At 45.7% G+C, this 18,513-nt stretch overlaps 1 protein-coding gene across 4 annotated transcripts in view; it reads left to right on the forward strand.

The window, feature by feature from the left end:
• The window catches only part of PCNT (pericentrin), a 96,783-nt gene that overhangs the window by 57,877 nt on the left and 20,393 nt on the right, over positions 1 to 18,513 (forward strand). For all 4 annotated transcript variants that reach the window (XM_036849814.1, XM_036849815.1, XM_036849816.1 and 1 more), the window contains 5 exons: positions 6,121 to 7,002; positions 7,431 to 7,616; positions 12,988 to 13,704; positions 14,594 to 14,690; positions 17,308 to 17,459. In XM_036849814.1, the coding sequence (XP_036705709.1) occupies positions 6,121 to 7,002; positions 7,431 to 7,616; positions 12,988 to 13,704; positions 14,594 to 14,690; positions 17,308 to 17,459 (2,034 nt within the window). The remainder of the gene's footprint in view (positions 1 to 6,120; positions 7,003 to 7,430; positions 7,617 to 12,987; positions 13,705 to 14,593; positions 14,691 to 17,307; positions 17,460 to 18,513) is intronic.

The raw sequence follows: 18,513 nt of genomic DNA on the forward strand, positions 1-18,513 counted from the left end.
GCACATGGGCTTTGTTGCTGCGTGGCATGTGGGTTCTTTCCAGACCAGGGATTGAGCCCATGTCCCCTGCATTGGCAGGTGGATTCTTAACCACTGCAACACCAGGGAAGTCCTGTGCACTTAGGTCTTTAATCCATTTTGAATTTATTTTTGTATATAGTATTAGAGAATGTTCTAATTTCATTCTTTTACATGTAGCTGTCCCGTTTTCTCAGCACCGCTTACTAAAGAGGCTGTTTTTTCTCCATTGTATGTTCTTGCCTCCTTTGTTGTAGCTTAATTGACCATAAGGGTGTGGGTTTATTTCTGGGCTCTGTATTCTGTTCCATTGATCTGTGTGTCTGTTTTTGTGCCAATACCATGCTGTTTTGATGACTGTAGCTTCGTAGTGTAGTCTGAAGTTAGGGAGCATGGTACCTCCAGCTTTGTTCCTTTTCTCAAAATTTCTTTGGCAATTTGGTGTTTTTTGTGGTGCCATATACATTTTAGGATTATTTGTTCTGGTTCTGTGAAACCTGTCGCGGGTATTTTCATAGGGAGTGCATTAAATCTGTCGATTGCTTTAGGTACTATAGACATTTTAACAGTATTCTTCCAATCTCTGAACATGGAATATCTTTCCACTTCTTTGTATTATCGTCAATTTCCTTCATCAGTGTTTTATAGTTTTCAGAGTAGAGGTCTTTCAACTCCTCAGATAAGTTTATTCCTAATATTTTATTCTTTTTCATGTTTTCTTTCTCTTCTGGTACTTCATTATTAATGTATAGAAAAAGCAACAGATTTCTGTATATTAATCTTGTGTCCTTAAACTTTACTGATTTCAGTTTAGTTCTAATAGTTTTTTGTTGGAGACTTTGGGGTTTTCTATATAAAGTATTAACGTCATCCGCAAATAGTGATAGTTTTAGTTTTTCCCTTCCAATTTGGATGCCTTTTGTTTCTTTTTCTTGTCTGATTGCTGTGGCTAGGACTTCTAATACTATGATAAATAGAAGTGGCAAGAGTGGGTATTCTTGTCTTTTTCCTGATTTTAGAGGAAAGGCTTTCAACTTTTCACCAATAATATGATGCTAGCTGTGGATTTGTCATAAATGGCCTTTATTATATTGAGATGTATTTCCTCTTTACCAACTTTGATGAGAGTTTTTATCATGAATGGATGTTGAATTTTGTCACATGCTTTTACTGCATCTAGTGAGACGATCGTGTATTTTTATCCTTCCTTTTGGGAATGTGGTGTATCATATTGGTTGATTTACAGATATGGAATCTTCCTTGCATCCCTGGTATAAATCTCACTTGATCATTGTGTGTGATCCCTTAATGTATTGTTGGATTGGTTTGCTAATATTTTGTTGAGGATTTTTACATCTATATTCATTAGAGATATTGCCGTAACTGTCTTTTTTGGTAGTGTCTTGTTTTTGGTTTTGGTATCAGGGTATTGATGACCTCACAGAATAAATTTGGGAGTGTTCCCTCCTCTTCAGTGTTTTGGAATTGTTTGAAAAGGATAGGGATTAGCACTTCCTTACATGTTTGGTACAGTTCCCCTGTGAAGCTGTCCGTTACTGGACTTCGATTCTTTTGCTAATTTTTTAAAAGTTGGGTTCATTTTCTTATTGTTCAGTTTTGGGAATTCTTTATATCTTCTGAATACTTTTTTGATATATGATCTGCAGATATTTCACCCACTCTGTGGTTTGTCTCTTCACTCTTCAGTAGTATGTTCCACAGATCAAGACCTTTTTAGTTTTGATAAAGTTCAATTTATTAAATTTTTAAATGGGTTATGCTTTTGGAGTTGTATCTAAGAGCTCTTCTCCTAACCCAAGACGACAAAAATATTCTCTTATGTTTTCACTTAGAAATTTCATAGTTTTGCTTTGTATTCAAATCTATGATATACTTTATATTTGGGCACATGGATGTCTAATTTTTCCAGCCCTGTTCAAACACTAATCTTTTTTACATTAAATTGCCTTTTACACCATTCACAAAAATCAGTTAACCATATTTGTTTAGATATCTCAACTCTGTTCAGTTATATTGATCTAGGTTTCTCTTTCTTTACTAATATCACACTATTTCTATTTCTATACTTTTACGGTAAGTCTTGAAACCAGGTAATGTAAGTCATCCAACTTTTTCTGTTTACAAATTTGTTTTGGCTATTCTACTTCCTTTAACTTTCCATGTAATTGTAGAAGCAACAAAGTGATAACTGCAAAAATGTCTTGCTGGTATTTTGATTGGAATTGCATTGAATCTATAGATTGATCTGGAGAAAATTAACATCTTAACAATTTTGAGTCTTCTAAACCATGAACATGGTGTAAGTGTCCTTTTATTTGTCTTCTTGGATTTCTTTCGGTGATGTGTGGTTTTCAATTTATATATCCTGCATATATTTTGTAAGATTTATATCTCGGTGCTTTATTTTTTGTTGTGCTATCTTAAATGATATGTTCATTTAATTTAAAAAATTGTGTGTTTTATTTAACGTTAAATTCTAATATGGTAGATTATATTGATGAATTTTCAAATACTGAACCAGCCCTGAATCCCTGGAATAAACCCCACTTGGTCATGGTGTATGGTTCTTTTATATCTGCTGAATTCTATTTACTAGTGTTTCATTAAGAATTTATATATTCATCATGGATATTGGTCTGTAGTTTTCTTGTGATATCTGTCTGGTTTTGGTATCAGGGTAATATTGGCCTCACTGAATGAATTGTTCCCTCTTCTGTTTTCTGTAAAAGATTGTTTAGTATTAGTGCTATTTATTATTTAACTCATTACTGATGGGGGGATTTTTGCAGAAACTAACACCTGTGGCCAACGATTTTTATTTTGGCCAGCCAAAAATAATTCTGTTATTTCAGTAACACTTTGCAGGTTATTACATTCAATAGTTACACCTGACGCACCTGTAAAGTCTCCTAATTTTTGTGAAATGTTGTCTTCAGTCTGCTCTTCTGTAGAAGCAAAGGAGCATTCTCCAGCACCGTGAGTTTCATTCTCACTTTCCGCATTGGAATTAATCACTAAGATTTTCTGTCTTTTTGTTGATCTAATATTCACATCATCTGAATCAGAACTATATTCTGAAGAATTATCATTTTCTGAGACACTAGTATATATGTCGCTTGGACAATCAGAGAAAGTATCTGCATAAAATTCACCGAAAACTTCTTCTTCACTCAAAATTTCACGAGGGGTCATTTTTGAAAATTTTACATTTATAATATACACAGTGTTGGAACAAAAACCTAACAGAGCAAAATGTGAATGATAATGACAATCGTAAGTTTTATAATGAACCCTTGATCAGTTTTAAGCTTTAGCAGCTTTGCACAGTGACGTTAATTGTATCACTGTCTAAAAACGTATTGATACGTCTCCAGTCAATAACATTCAGGTAACAAAAGACGTATTAATATGTCTCCTGTCAATAATGTGTTAGCTGTTGAGTAACACCATCTGGGCCTGGCAAGTTCTCTTTTTGTGTTTTGTTTTTAAATTACAGATTCAATTTCCTCAATACTTATGGGGTTGTTCAAATTAATATTTTGCACTGGGAGGTTTTGGGCCATTATTTATTGAGGTATTTTTTTGCATCATTCTCTTCTAGAGCTCCAATTACAAATACGCCATACCTTTTACATCGTCCTATGGGTATTGGAAGCTGTGTGCATTTTTTATAATTCTTTTCCTCTGATGGGATAATGTCTGACTCTTCAGACTTTGAACTCTGTCATGTTCAGGATTTTCTCAAGCCCATTGGAGTGATTTTCTAAATTTCAGACATTATTTTTAGTTCTAGAATTTGGGGTTTTTTTTTTTTTTTTAATAGTTTATGTTCCTCTGCCAAGACTTCCTGTCTTTTTGTTTATCATGAACATGCTTACCTTTATGTCCTTGAACACAGTTATAACATCTTTGTTTGCTTGTTCCAGCATTTTTGTCATCTCAGTTTTAGTTGTCACTGGTTGTCTTTTTGTGTCAGAATAGGCCACGTGTTGCTGATTTTTTTTTTTTTAATAACTTTGATTTGCATACTTGATATTCTGCAAATAATGTTGTGGGAACTCTTACTTCCCAAAACAGTGAGATTTTTCTTTTAGTGGTAGTCATGTTGGTCGAACTTGAAGTTTGCACTCTGTCTTGCCTGCAGAGATCACATGAGGTTTGGTTTCCCTTCCCTGCTTCTCTGTCTGTTGTCTTTCTCTCTCCAGAGTCCTGGCAGCCCTGGCTGCCCCAGTTCCCTCTTCTCGGCCTCATCTGGCCGCACTGCCTGACGGCACAGCCTGGAAGATGGAAACTCCCCCGTCTGGTAGCCTTTGCTGCATCAGAATCCCCAGCATGACGTCCTGGGCCTGTAGGCAGGTGGGATGTACCTCCGGGTTTCACGGAGTCGGTCTGCATGCCCATTGTGGAGCTCCGTGGGCCCTCTTTGTGACGCCGTGCTGGTGCTGACTCTCCAGACGCCCACAGAATCCGCTGGCTGAGAGAGAAGCACCCTCTGAGCCTCACTCTTAGCTGCCTGGGGTGTGTGGCACTGTCCCGTGCACTATGCACTGTCCCGTGTCAGAAGGCACCACTCCTCCCACATTCAGGGAGATGTGACACGTGTGTTCTGGCCCTTCTTCTAGGTTCTGCAACTGCAGTTCTGCTCTTCCCTCTCTGGGCTTTGTGAACATCATTGCCCCTCTGCTTCCTCACGTGCTCCAACTGCACTGTATCTTAGAGGACTTATTTTAGATTCTAGTGCCTTACTTTTTAACGCCACTTTCACGTGCTAGCTTTGATATTTTAAGTGTGATGCTTGTGTTGTGACTTTGGCGCTTTAGTTGTGCACACGTTTTCATCTCAGTGTGCTGAGTGCATCAGACCAAACGTATGCAGACAGAGTTACCCCCCGACTCCTTTCAGTCATCTGTGGGTGGGGAGACGTGGGTCTGTGCAGCACACATCGTGGGGCTGGGTAGAGGGTCTTGCCTCACACTGAGAACTTTTCTTTTGCCAACTACATACAGTGGCATTCAGATGTGGTAAGTGTGAGTGTGATGTACAGCTTACGCCATCCAAACCAAAACCAAAAATCAGTTTTCTTGTTTTTGTTTTCGCTATGGGCCAGGTTTGGATTTGTGTTTAAAGTAATGGTTAAATAGTACTAGTGAAACCAAGAATTGTATGAAACTCTTAATTTTTAGGACGTATAAGATGTTACTATAACCAGTTGGTTGAAAATTGTTAACTAGAGCACAGATTGCTTAGAACTTTTTAATTTTTTGGTCACCACTATTGATGTAATCTTAAGAGAATGTAGTTTGGAGCCATATTGACATAGATTTCAATTCTGATTTTCCATTTACTGTCTTTGTGGTCTTGGCAAGATATTTCATATCTAAATTTCAACTGTCCCATCTTTGAAGTAGAAACAATAACATTTCTTACCTTAAAATTGTTGAGAATTAGATTAAACAGCACAAGTAGAACCATCGTTGGACGCCCGGTGTGGTGAGTCCCCGCGTCCCCGCTGTGCACAGTGTGGAAAGCGTGCTGTGTGCTCTGGCTCATTCATGTGCTTCATGACTGCAAACTCCCTCAGCCAGTCTTCTCACTTTTATTCTTGTTCTGGTGTTAGAGTGACACCTAAAATCTAAATACCCCTTTAGGAAAATCAAACAAATCGAAGTTGTTTCAATGTTAAGAAAATAGACATTGAAAAGGTGGTGAGAACATTCATGTGTAGCGTCATCGACTAGGACGTGGCCAAGTTAGAGCTTCCCCTGAATCCTGGCAGCCGAGCGTTGGGGTCTGTCACAGCGATGGGGTGTGGCCTTAATGAAGCATTTGAACGAGCAACAGAGCAGCAACTGTAGATACGAATATTTGACCATTCTGACATACTTGAACTGGCTGGGTGTTCTGGGTGTTCTTCAGATCGTAATGTCATTTGGTGATGTTGTTAGTTACTTCCACAGCTACTTCTAAGTTACGAAGTCTCTCCACTTCTGTAAGAATGAGTTCAGGCCCAGCTGTAAGTGGAAAGGGGAACTTCTGAAGTTGAGGTATGTAATTTGCCTCTGAAATGTGCTTTTTCTTCAGCTTGCGTATAACAGAAGTTCTGAAATTGAAGAGCTGAAATCCATTATTGAGAATTTGCGAGAGAACCAAGAGAGGTTACAGAAGGATAAAGCACAGGAGATTGAACAGCTCCATGAGGTCATCGAGAAACTGCAGAGGGAGCTCCCGCTCGGGGGACCCGCAGCGCCCCAGGCCGGTGACGGCAGAGCCGCCAGCCTGCAGAGCGAGCTGCTGGGCCTCCCGGCCGAAGGAGCCAAGGCCTGCGTGGAGCTGGAGGGCGAGCTGCGTGCCGCCCTCGAGGCCAAGGAGGCCCTGAGCCGGCTGCTGGCCGAGCAGGAGCGCGGGCACGGCCAGGCCCTCAAGGCCCTCCAGCAGCGCCTGCAGGCCGCAGAGGAGGTGGCCGTGCGGCAGCTGGCCGTGTCGGGGCCCCGCGCCGCCCTCAGGGAGGCCGAGGTCCAGGCCCTGGCCTCACAGATCCGCGAGTTCGAAGCTGCCCTGCGGGCCAAGGAAGCGAAGATTGCAGAGAGAGAGTTAGAAATCGACGCTCTGCACCGGCAGAAGTCAGCCCACTCTGCCGAGCTGGAGGCCATCCTGGCGGCCGTGGCCCGCTTCCGCTGCGCCCTAGAGCAGCAGCTCCTGGCGGCCTCTGGGGAGCCCCCTGAGCTGCAGCGGCTCCGGGCGCAGTGTGTCCGCCTCGGCTGCCAGCTGCAGGCGCTCAACCAGCGCTTCCTGAGGTGCCAGAAGGAGCCGGACGAGCGGCAGGCACGCGGGGCCCACGTGGCCGGCAGCTCCCGGGGGCGGGTGTCCCGGGGTGAAGAGGCCTCCTGCCACGAAGAGGTGGAACAGGATGTGTGTGGCAGGCGGCTGGCTGAGGCCCCCCACGGCCATGGCGGGAACCCGCAGGTGGGCTCCTTCTTCGTCAGGACACAGGTGGCGCGGCCTCTGTGTGCAGAGAGCTGGGTGCACCTGGGGAGCTGGGGTGTGTCCAGGGAGCTGGGGGTGCAGGTGGGGAGCTGGGGTGTGTCTGGGGAGCTGGTGGTGCAGGTGGGAAGCTGGGGGGCAGCTGTGCTGTGCTCCACGTCTGCTGGGGCCGTGCTTCGCGGGGTTGCCCCAGCTCCAGCATGTCTTGACCTGCTGTGTGCACCTCTGGTCTCCTGCTCCGCGGGTGTGCTTCTGGTCCTGAGCTGTGGGCTCTCCCTCGGGGACTGCTGGCTGGTGCTCCGGCTGCAGAGCTCCTGGGACTCTGAGGTAGCCTCACTGCACTTGTGACTTTGTGATGCCTTCGGCTGTGTGCTCATAAGCATTGTCCTCGTTTTCTCTGCTCATCACAGAGCCCTGTTAAGGAGGATCCGCAGCTGGCCAAAGCCCTGCCGACGTTGACCCGCGCAGATCTCAGCCAGCAGGACAGCGTGATGTCGGTGCTTGCGGTCTGCCAGCGGCAACTGGAGTCTGAGCTGCTCTTAGTGAAAAAGGAAATGTGCCTGCCTGCAGAGAATGGAGTGTCGGGAGCAGCGAAGGTGCCTGGGCACGTTCGGGGGTTGGGGGGGGTGCACAGGACACGGCAGCTAGTTGCAGGCAGAGACCCCCTCGACGTCTTTGCTGCGCCGGCACAGGTTACGTGCACTGCAGACAGGGGCGCCTTCTCCAAGTCCGTCACTCTTGGCGGTGCTGCTCAGATCCGTTCTGAAATTTCCCGTGTGTTTGGTTTAAGCACACATTTCCCATGGTCTGATCAGCTTGTGAAAAGTGAGCAGTCAGTTACTTTTTCCTCATAGTTGATACCAGTAGGATTTAACTGGGCTCCAGGGCTTGTGTCTGGATTTTCCGTGTGCGGACAGTTGCCCACAGCTGTGCTGCCTCCACAACCTTCATCACTTGCAAAGGCTTCACATGTATTGCTTGAACCTCAGGTGTTTTCCCTACCTGTGTTCACTTGTCCTCCCAGCAAAGAAGAGCAGAGTAACCTATGATTCAGCAGTTTTACATTCTGCTCACCAGGACAGAAGCTACAAGAAGCTGCCTTTTCTTTCCCGGAAGGGGAGGGTGCGGGTCGGCAGCATCACGTTGGTGCGGAGCTGAGATGTTTGAGAACCAAAAGTGGGCTTGGTTCTGAAGCCTGCTCAGACGCGGGCTCTCATGAGCCAGTCACCCTCCTGGTGTGGACGTTGCACACTTCACTAGGTGTTCCAGCCCCTCACCTCCTGGGAGCGCTCCTGGGATGTGCCACGAGCCATGTGCACCATGTTGGAAATTGGAAGATTCTGAATCCCACAGCACACAGGATTCTGGGCCTGGGTCTGCAGTTTTGATAGAGGAAGCCTGCATCTGATGTTATGTGTTTGTCAGATGCCCTCAGAAAATACATTCTGTTCGGAGAGAACCTTCACCTACTCTGTGTAGCAAACTTGTCTCAGCATCCTTGTGATAAGAACATTTCTTTAAATTCTTAAAAGAGAGCTCGGCCCTGGGATATCCTGAGCTGGTCGCCAAATTTTTAGGAGTTATACACTGACAAGGAAATTCCAAATTCATTCCATAAATTACAATTTTGTGTTTTCCAATGTTTGCATATAGAACCTTCCAGGCCTTTTTTCCTTAAAAAACCCAAAAAAGAAACTTAACATCCTCAATAAATTGCCACAGAAATAGGTTATAACAGTTGCCTTTTTTTGTGTTGTGTGTGGCAAAATACATACACAATTTACATCTTAATCATTTTTAAACGTATAGTTCAGTGGTATTAAATACATTTATAATGTTGTGTGACCATGCATCTCCATAGCTCTTTTCATCTTGTAAAACTGAAACTACCCATTTAAACAATGACTCCCATTTCCTCCTTCCCCCAGGCCCTGGCAACCACTGTTATGCTTTCTGTTTCCGTATGATTTCTGAGATACTCTAAGTGTTTACATAAGTGGAATCACACAGTATTTGTTTTTTTGTGTCTGACTTATGTCACTCAGCATAATGTCAAAAAGGTTCATCTGTGTCATAGCAGGTATCAGAATTTCCTTCCTTTTTAAGGCTGAATAATATTCCATTGTATGTATACACCACAGTATGCTTATCCATTCATCTGTCGATGGACACTTGGTTTGCTTCCACGTTTTTTTTTTTTAAATAAATAAATACATTTATTTATTTATTTATTTATTTATTTATTTATTTATTGGCTGCGTTGGGTCTTCGTTGCTGCATGCGGGCTCTCTCTAGTTGTGGCAAGCGGGGGCTACTCTTCGTTGCGGTGTGCGGGCTTCTCATTGCGGTGGCTTCTCTTGTTGCGGAGCACGGGCTCTAGGGCGTGCGGGCCTCAGTAGTTGTGGCATGCGGGCTCAGGAGTTGTGGTGCACGGGCTTAGTTGCTCCGTGGCATGTGGGATCTTCCCAGAACAGGGCTTGAACCTGTGTCCGCTGCACTGGCAGGCGGATTCTTAACCAGTGCGCCACCAGGGAAGTCCTGCTTCCACGTTTTAACTGTTGTGAATAGTGGTGTTATGAACATGGATGTGCAAATATCTCTTTGAGACCTTGCTTTCGGTTCTTCTAGGTATATACCCAGAACTAGAGTTGCTGGATCTTATGGTAATTCTACTTCTAAGTTTTTGATGAACTGCTGTAGTGTTTTCCACGGTGGCTGTACTATTTTACATTCCCATCAAAAGTGTACAAGAGTTCCAAGTTCTCCACATCCTCACCAATATTTGTTACTTTCTGGGGTTTTTTTTTTTTTTTTGATAGTATTCATCCTAATGGGTGTGAGGTTTATCTAATTGTAGTTTTGATTTGCATTTCTCAAATGACTAGTGATAGTGGATATCTTTTCATGTATATGTTCTTCGGAGAGATGTCTGTTCAAGTCCTTTGGCAAATTTTGAATCAGATTGTATGTTATTTTGATTGAGTTTTAGAAGTTCTTTATATATTTCTGGGTATATTAATCCCTTATTAGGTGTATGATTGGCAAATATTTTTTCCCATTTTGTGGGTTGCATTTTTACTCTGTGGATAGTGTCTTTTTTTCTCCGGCTGTGTTGGGTCTCTGTTGATGGGCATGGGCCCTCTCTAGTTACAGCGAGCGGGGGCTGTACTTCGTTGTGGTGAGCAAGCTTCTCATTGCGGTGGCTTCTCTTGTTGTGGAGCACGGGCTCTAGCTACACAGGCTTCAGTAGTTGTGGCTCATGGGCTCTAGAGCAGAGGCTCAGTAGTTGTGGTGCACGGGCTTAGTTGCTCCGTGACATGTGGGATCTTCCCGGACCAGCGCTTGAACCCGTGTCCCCTGCATTGGCAGGTGGATTCTTAACTGCTGCGCCACCAGGGAAGCCCCTCTTCTCTTGTGTTTAATTGATTTTTTTAAATGGTGAAATGTTTAAATTCCTTTCTCACTTCTCTTTGTGTATATTCTTTTGCTATTTTCACATTTAGCATCCTAACATAAAGCACTCTGACTTGAATTTATACCAGCCTAAGTTTAATAACACATAAAACTCTGTTCCTTTGTAGCTCCATCCCCATTCCTTTTGGTTTTTGATGTAACAAAAAGCCATCTTTATACTTATGTGCCTTTAAACATAAACTAATAATTCCTTTAAATACATTAATGTTTTAAATTATGTAGAAAACAACGCGTGGAGTTACAAACTAAAGTTACACTAATACTAACTTTTAGACCAATAACTTAGGAATATGTATATTAGTCTTTTAGTTCATGATGAAAACAAAAAGCGCAGTTATAAACCATTGTTACAATAACGTTAGCTTTTATAACTGCCCATGTATTTACCTTTATTAAGATCTTTATTTCTCCATACAGCTTTGAATTACTGTCTAGGGTTCTTTCAGTTCCCCTGCCGGACTCTCTTGAACGTTTCTTACAGGGCAGGTTTTAGTGGTAACAAGATCCCTCAACTTCTGTTTATCTGGGAATGTCTTAATTTCTAACCTACTGTTGATGGAGCTTTGCTGGATTTAGGATTCTTAGTTGACAGTTCTTTTTCTTTTAGCACTTTGACTATATTGACCTACTGTCCTCTGGCCTCCAAAGTTTCTGGTGGAGAAATCTGTTGATAAGCTTATCGAGGATCCTTTGTATGTGACAAGTCACTTCTCTCTTGCTGTTTTCAAGATTTTCTCATTCTTTGGCTTTGTGTAAGTTTGATTATTATGTGTCTTTGGTGTGGGTCTATTTGAGTTCATCTTACTTGGAGTTCGTTGAGTTTCCTGGGTATTTATGTTCATATCTTTCATCAAGTTTGGAAAGTTTTCATTCATTATGTCCCCATATATTCTCTTTGCTTCCTTCTCTCTCCCTTCTTTTGGGACTCGCATTATGTGTATGTTGGTTTGTTCAGTGGTATCCCACAGTTACCTGATGCTCCACTTACTTTTCTCAATCTTTTTTTTTCTTTTCCCCAGACTTGATAATTTCCATTGTTCTGTCTTCGCATCCACTAAATCTTTCTTCTGCCTTCTCAGATCTACCTTTGAATCCCTTTAGTGAGTTTTTAATTTCAGTTATACTTTTTAATTCCAGAATTTCATTTCTTTTTCTTTATTGATATTTCTATTTTGTTCATGCATTTTTTTTTTTTTTACTTCACATTTTCCTTAGTTCTGTGAGCATCTTTAAGAAGGTTGTGTTAAAGTCTTTGTCTAGTAGATCCATCATCAGGTCTTTTTCAGGGATGGTTTCTGTTGACTTACTTCTTTCCTATGCCTAGGCCATACTTCCCTGTTTGTGATTTTTGTTGTTGTTGTTGAACACTGAATTTTTTTTTTTTTTTTTTTTTTTTTTTTTTTAATTTATTTATCAGTAATAGTGGCTCACGGGCTTAGTTGCTCCGTGGCATGTGGGATCTTCCCAGACCAGGGCCCGAACCCGTGTCTCCTGCATTGGCAGGCAGATTCTCAACCACTGCGCCACCAGGGAAGCCCATACACTGAATATTTTTAATCTATTAACGTGGTAAATCTAGAAATCAGACTCTCCCTCTTTCTCAGTATTTGCTTTTTTGTTGTTTTTGTTACTGTGTTTTTTTTTTTTTGGTTGATGTCTCTGTGCTAAGGATCAGCTTGAGATGTAAACTTAAGTTCTCAGATCTTTTCTGAGCCTTTGCCTTTACCCAGGCACACGCAGTCACTTTAGAATTTCCTCTGTATATGCAGTTGTTTTTGAATGTCCTAGTTTTAAATTTTTCCCCAAAGGGAAAAAGAGAAAAATGCAGTGGTGGGGAAAAAGGCACACCAATGCTTTAAATCCCCGAAGTCACTTCAGCCAGAAGGGCAGGGGCTGGAACAGTTGGGGGCAGGTGCAGCAGCCGTGGCCTCCTGCCTCTCTGCCTACTCCTCTGTGATCAGAAGCATCATTCAGAGCAGATTCCCAGTTTTTGGAGGACAGGGTCCTTTTTGCCCACCCTAGGTCCTGCAAGATGCTCTAGGGACACATGCACTGCTGCCTGCTGGGCCCTGGGGTGGGGGATGGGTAGCTGCTTCTGTGCTAAGAGCTGAGAGCAGTTTACCCACCAAGCTTTCCCCTGGAAGTTGCAAGCCTTCAACAGTCTGCAGACTTCCAGAATGGTTACATCAGGCACATTCTGCCTGTGCAGTAGTTGTCCAGGTGGGACAGGGGTTCCTGGTGCTGCCTGTTCTGCCATCTTTCCAGGAGCCTCTTCAACAGTTGCCTTTTAGGCAATGAGCTTTAAGCCTTGAGTCTGTCTTTCATAGAATTTTTAAAAACTTGAAATCTTAAAGAGTCTAGAGGGACGAAGGGCTCATCATGGAATCTCATCCTTAATTGTTCAGACAGTCTCTGAAATTGGCTCGTAAATAACAAACGTGACAACATGTAATTCACTTATTTTACCGTATGCATGTTCTTTTTTACCTGTAGGATAAGGAAAAACTACTGGAAGATTGTCAGCTGTGGAAAGTTGATCTCGTAGATCAGGTGAAACAACTTCAAGAAAAACTGAACCATCTGGTACATTGCATGAGCTTCCAAAACGTCAGGACAGAGGACTTTAAATTTCAACAGGCACTGGAATCTCCACATGTTTTAGAAAATAATGCGAGTGATAGTTCCAGTAACAGTGAAGAAACTGACAGATCATCTCCTGTTGATGCATTTAATGTCACATGGGATCTAGTTGACATTACTGGAAATCAGGATTCGTTGATACGAAACGAGGTGCCAGATACTCCCACAGGAGAGCAGGTTGCTTTGCAAGACAGGTCACTCTGCTCACAGGGGAGCTTGTACGGGTGCTCCCGTGACCTCTCCCACACCCAGGGGACCAAGCCCTTGAAGAACGTGCTCAGGACGATGGACCTGTCCTCCTGGAGCTCCCCCGAGGTCGTCAGGAAGGACTCAATCTCTGAGCACCCCCCCAGCCTGCCCCTCACACCCTGCTCAGATGCCCTGAGCCAGCGCAGCCTGGACACCTCCCTGTGGGACGGGACGAGCACCCAGCTGCTCCAGGCTGACCGGATGGGGCTGCTGTGTTACCCGGGCGAGTCAGCGGCAGGAACGGCCCCTAAGTGGGCGGGGTCTCCGTTAGCTGCAGACGGGGCCCCCTCCACCGACCACCATGCTCAGCGGGTGCCTGTGGTAAGTGGTCTCCCTGGGTGCTGTCCTGGTTTGGATCCATGGGATGCCCAAGGCCCCAGTCTGTTCCCACTGGGTTGTGTCTACGTGGACGGCAGGGTCACAGCTGCAGTCATTGTTGGCTCACCTCCTGTTGTGGCCTGTTGGCCAGGCCTGGATGAGCAGTCCCCTGGTCAGCAAGTGTAGGGACAGTCAGCGTTCTGCAGGGTGGACCCAAGTCTACTGTCATAGGAACATTCAGAGCACTTTGGTTGTTTTTAAAAATACATGAAATGCATTACTCTTACTCAGAAATTCACCGCAGGCCTAAGTTTGCTAACTCACACTGGCTTTGGGAAGTATAATCATAAACCTATCTTCATGTGTGGTCTGCATATGGGTTCTTTGTCTGGAAGATGTTTTTTAGATTTATTTTCAGTTCTATATCATGTTTAACAGGTTCTACATATAATGTTAATTTCAAGAACACTTCAATATATTATTTTGGGGTTAGATTATATTTTATCTAACATAATTTTGAGATTTTGTGTATCTTAGATTAGATAAAATGAAAAATAAATTACGGGATATGTGTAATTTAAGGTACCCATATACGACCTCATCATATCCATGTGCTTCCATTTCATATCCATATGCTACTACATCATGCAAAATTTTGAAAATCTGAAATATTTGCCAGTGACTTCTTAAAATATTCCTAGAGAACTGTGGATGAATTTGATTAAATTATTATGAGTGTATGGCCTCGTGTCCACAAGCTGTGAACACTTTGAGTTCTGTGTGGGAAGATGATAAATTCAGGACTTAGCAAGTTTTCCTTCTGGCAAGTTCAGTTCCATAATATAACATGTTATCATTTTATGACCATTTAAACATCTACCTATTTGAACAGGAGAAAGATGTTGAAGATTTTATCATAACGTCTCTTGATTCTCAAGAAAAGTCAAGATCACCTCCTCTTGGGTTAGAAGGAAAAAGCGATGGAAAAAGTGAGTCAGTCACAAACTTTATTTTTACAGCTTCAGAACGTAGAGCAGTGCAGAGTCCCTGCGCATCCCTCGCACGTCCCGTGTTAACGCGCCGTGTTGCTTGCGCACACTCTGCCTCTCTCTCTCTCTGCGTCTCTGTGTCTCTGTCTCCCTCTGGGTTTGTGCTCTGTTACTTGAGGACCTGATGTCGTTTTACTCCTGAGAAGGTCCCTGTGTATTTCCTGGAGTCCAGTCCACGCCAGGACATCCGCCCTGACCCAGGGCAGCGTCGCGTCCACACGCCTCACTGAGATTTTGTCCCGTTAGTGCGCTTTACAGGAACAAGCAGTGGCTGCCACCGTGCATCCAGATGTCCTTTGCAGGCCAGGGGCCTGGCGCAGTGCTCGGGCCTGGACCCCACGAGGGCTGGCTCTTCATGTTCGCGGCAGGCTCGTCGGCATGTGTGCATCTCGTGGGACACCGTGAGCGCCCTGGCGGTGCCGTGCTCTTCATGGGGGTCAGTTTGGACTCTGCAGTTGTGCTGCCAGGTTTCATCCTGTTCCTTCTGAATGGCCGATGTCCTGGGTAGGTTTTCGAGACCCTGGGACCGTCTCTCCTCAAGCTCGGACCCACTTAGCCTCCACTGATGGTTCTTGGTGGTCTTGCCTGGATCCTTGTCACTATGATGGCTGCCACACCGGGACTTTCTAACCTTATACTTTCTTCTATAATTGTTAGATTTTTACAAGTCAGTCACCTCAAGGTGCTGTGACTTTTGAAAAAAGTCACCATTGGCTCATTGGGTGCTTTTGAGGACAAGGCAACAGTGAAGTCCAGTTCACTAGGCATGTTGGCATTTGCGGAATGGGGCCAACAGCTTTCCAGCTGGTGCTCTCACTTCTTCCCAGCAGTAGCCACGTGATGTAACAATTTGAGCAGTTCTGTGAGGTGCGTCCCACGAGCAGCCTCTCGTCCAGTTTCCCTGCTTAGAGTCGCCGTTCCCTGAGGATATCATGTTCAACTTTCAGAAATTTGCTCTAGTATGTATTTATGCAGCAAACCCCACACACCTCCCTTCCCGTCTCCCTAAAATGGCCCCACCTGCACTTTCTGCCCCATCACTGCCGAGTGTCTGCATTTCGAGGACGCGTGTTTGAGCGCAGGTATGCGCTGCCCATGACGGCCTTCTCCGCATCCTGAACGTGGTCCTTGCTTTCCGGGTTGGACCCCCTACAAGTTTCTGGAGACAAAGCGTGTGCGGGGTACTTTTTGTGTGAGCATTGACGTCTTCCTGTTGTCGGCATCTTGGGCTTGGGCTTGACCCTGGGTGGGGAGATGGGTTCCTTCAGAGCGTGGAGCCCGCCGTCCTGGACCCAGGTGTCATGAGAGCAGTGCGTGGTCCCCTGGAGCACGTCCTCCCACCCCGAGAACTCTGCTTAGTCCTTTGGTCATTTCCCCCACGGTTTTCTCGTCTGTCTTGTTAATTCTTATTGATCACATGTTGGACCTCCTGTACTAATTTTCTCATTTTCTCTTTTTCCATGTTTGTATTCTTGTTCTCATTTCTAAGAGATTTTTCAGAGCTTTACTTCTTAAGCTTTGTATTGACTGTTTTTGTTTTTGCTGTTTTAGTTTCTGACTACTCCTTTTTCCTAACGCTAACCCTTGTTTCCTGAACGATACTCCCCTTCTTATTTCTCTGGGGATGCTCTAATTTTTCTGATGTTTTCTTCTGTTTGCTGCCTTTACTCTGTTTCTTCCACACTTTCTCTGAGTCTCTGTTTCTCTCTGTCTTTTGTGTTTGAATGTTCCCTGGCACGTTTGAGAAGGTAGACTTCTGAGAGGGCAGTCGTGAACGGCTCACTGGATGGCAGCTCTGTGCTCAGAGGGGCCTTGCCGGTGGCTCCACGAGATCCACCTGCCCTCCCCGAGCTGTATGCTGGTGGGGACGGTGGGCTCTGCTTTTCCACCGGGTGCCTCCTTCCGTTTTCCAGAGTGTGTGCTTCCAAGTCTTCCTGGACTGGCCACAGTTCAAGGCTCAGGAACAGCTCAGGGAGCTGCGTGCTTCCGAGAGGTTATGAGTTCTATTTTGAGGCCCCTCCCATCAGACAGAGGCTCCTGGAGTCTCGAATTTGAGACTTTGTTGAGGGCTCCCCAGCCGGGCTGCCCGGTCCAGGCTTTTCTCCACCCACCCCCAGATCAGGTGTCCCCTGCCCCGCGAGATGCCGCTGCTCGTCCGGGCGCTTCGGGCCTGTCCTCCCGCTCAGCCTCCTCCTCGTGTCCCGCTGCCTCTCTCGTCCGTCCTCCGAGGCGCTCGGCACAGTTGCCGATTTGCCCCGTCTGTTGGGGGTGAGGAAACACACATTGCATCTGTGAAAATGAGCTGAGCTGCCCGGAGGGTTTATGTTCAAATCACGGACATTAACATGCTAAATGTGCAAAATGTACGTTTTCTTACTTAACGTGTGTAGCTCTCATCTTACGTTTTTATGAAACATTTTTACTGTCTGGGGGTGTCCATTGATGTTTCCTTTGGTGAGAGGAGCCTGGCCGTGGCTCTCCTGGTGCTTCGGGGCCGTCCCTGAGGATCGCCACCAGAGTCGCGGGTCTAGGCCCTGACTCTGCGGTGTGTTTCTAGGTGATGGCGTGGGGTTTGGAGAGACACTAAGCCAAGGCTCGGGAAGACCGGGAGCGCCCACTGCTGGTCCCGCAGCGCCTCTCAGCCCCCGGGGTTTCCGACGGCCGCTGGGCGCCATGAAGGAGAAAGAAGTCCATCAGAAGCAAGTGAAGGTACTGGCCGGCGGGGAGCAGGGGAGGGGGCTCGAGGGGCCTCCCCTCTGGCCCGTCCGCAGCTGCGCTGGCCTCAGCCCTGCTACGACTTTGTGCCTTGCGTAGCGGCTCAAAGGGAGGAGATGCGCCGCTGTGGCAGGACCACAGGGACGGTGTCCCAGGTGGGGCCGGGCCACGCTCGGGGGCCGCGGGCGCTGTGCCCGGGGCGGCTCCTCCTGCAGCACCTGTCACAGCACAGCTCCCAGAGGGCCTGCACGGCGTGGCGCTGTCCTGAGTCGCAAGGCGAAACTGGATTGGTCTTCCTGAGGGTCGATCAGGTGCCTGACCCCGTGCCCCTGTTCTGGGAGAAGCAGCTGTGGTCTTTGCTTGTCTGGCTTTGGAGGCTCTCCCAGGACGCTTTGAGGGTTCTCTCACTCAGATAGTCAGTGTTCCCAAAGGAAGCGACTTTGATGTTAAGTGAAAGCTTCTCTGAAATGGTATTTGAAATGAAACTGGTTTTATTCCTTTAAGAATTGAAATTGGAGCAATGTCTTCTAGCTGTTTTTTCTTTTTTTGCATTCCTCAATTTTTTATATGACATAAATACTAGAATTCCTGATTTTTAAGGAAAAAGTTTGGTTGTTAATGACAGTGTTTCATGCTTAGGCTTTGACGTTTAATACTTGATACTTAGTTATTAAAAAAGAAAAGAAAGAAAGAGACCCAGCAGAGGCCCTGGAGCCTTTTCCAGAAGCGCTGAGGCGGCAGGAGAGAAAGTCAGGAGCGGCCACCCCGCAGCAGCCTGTTGGGTCAGTCAGCCCGGCTTCTGTGTTCCCTGCCGGCCCCTCCGCTGCACCATCCTCAGTGGGGCGCGTGGGCCACTCGCCGCGGGGCCGAGTCGCAGGAGCCTCGTGCGGTCGCGGCTCTGGCCGCCCTGAGGCCGGCGACGCTGGTGAAGGTCCGTCACGCCGGGAAGCGCGTGTCAGCTGGGCAGACGGGCCCCGCGGAGCGGCTGGTTCACGTGCGCCTGCGAGACTGCAGGCCGAGGCCCCCTGCGACTCCGCGGTCCTCAGGG

This window comes from Balaenoptera musculus, chromosome 4, assembly GCF_009873245.2.
Source record: "Balaenoptera musculus isolate JJ_BM4_2016_0621 chromosome 4, mBalMus1.pri.v3, whole genome shotgun sequence".
NCBI lineage: Eukaryota > Metazoa > Chordata > Mammalia > Artiodactyla > Balaenopteridae > Balaenoptera > Balaenoptera musculus.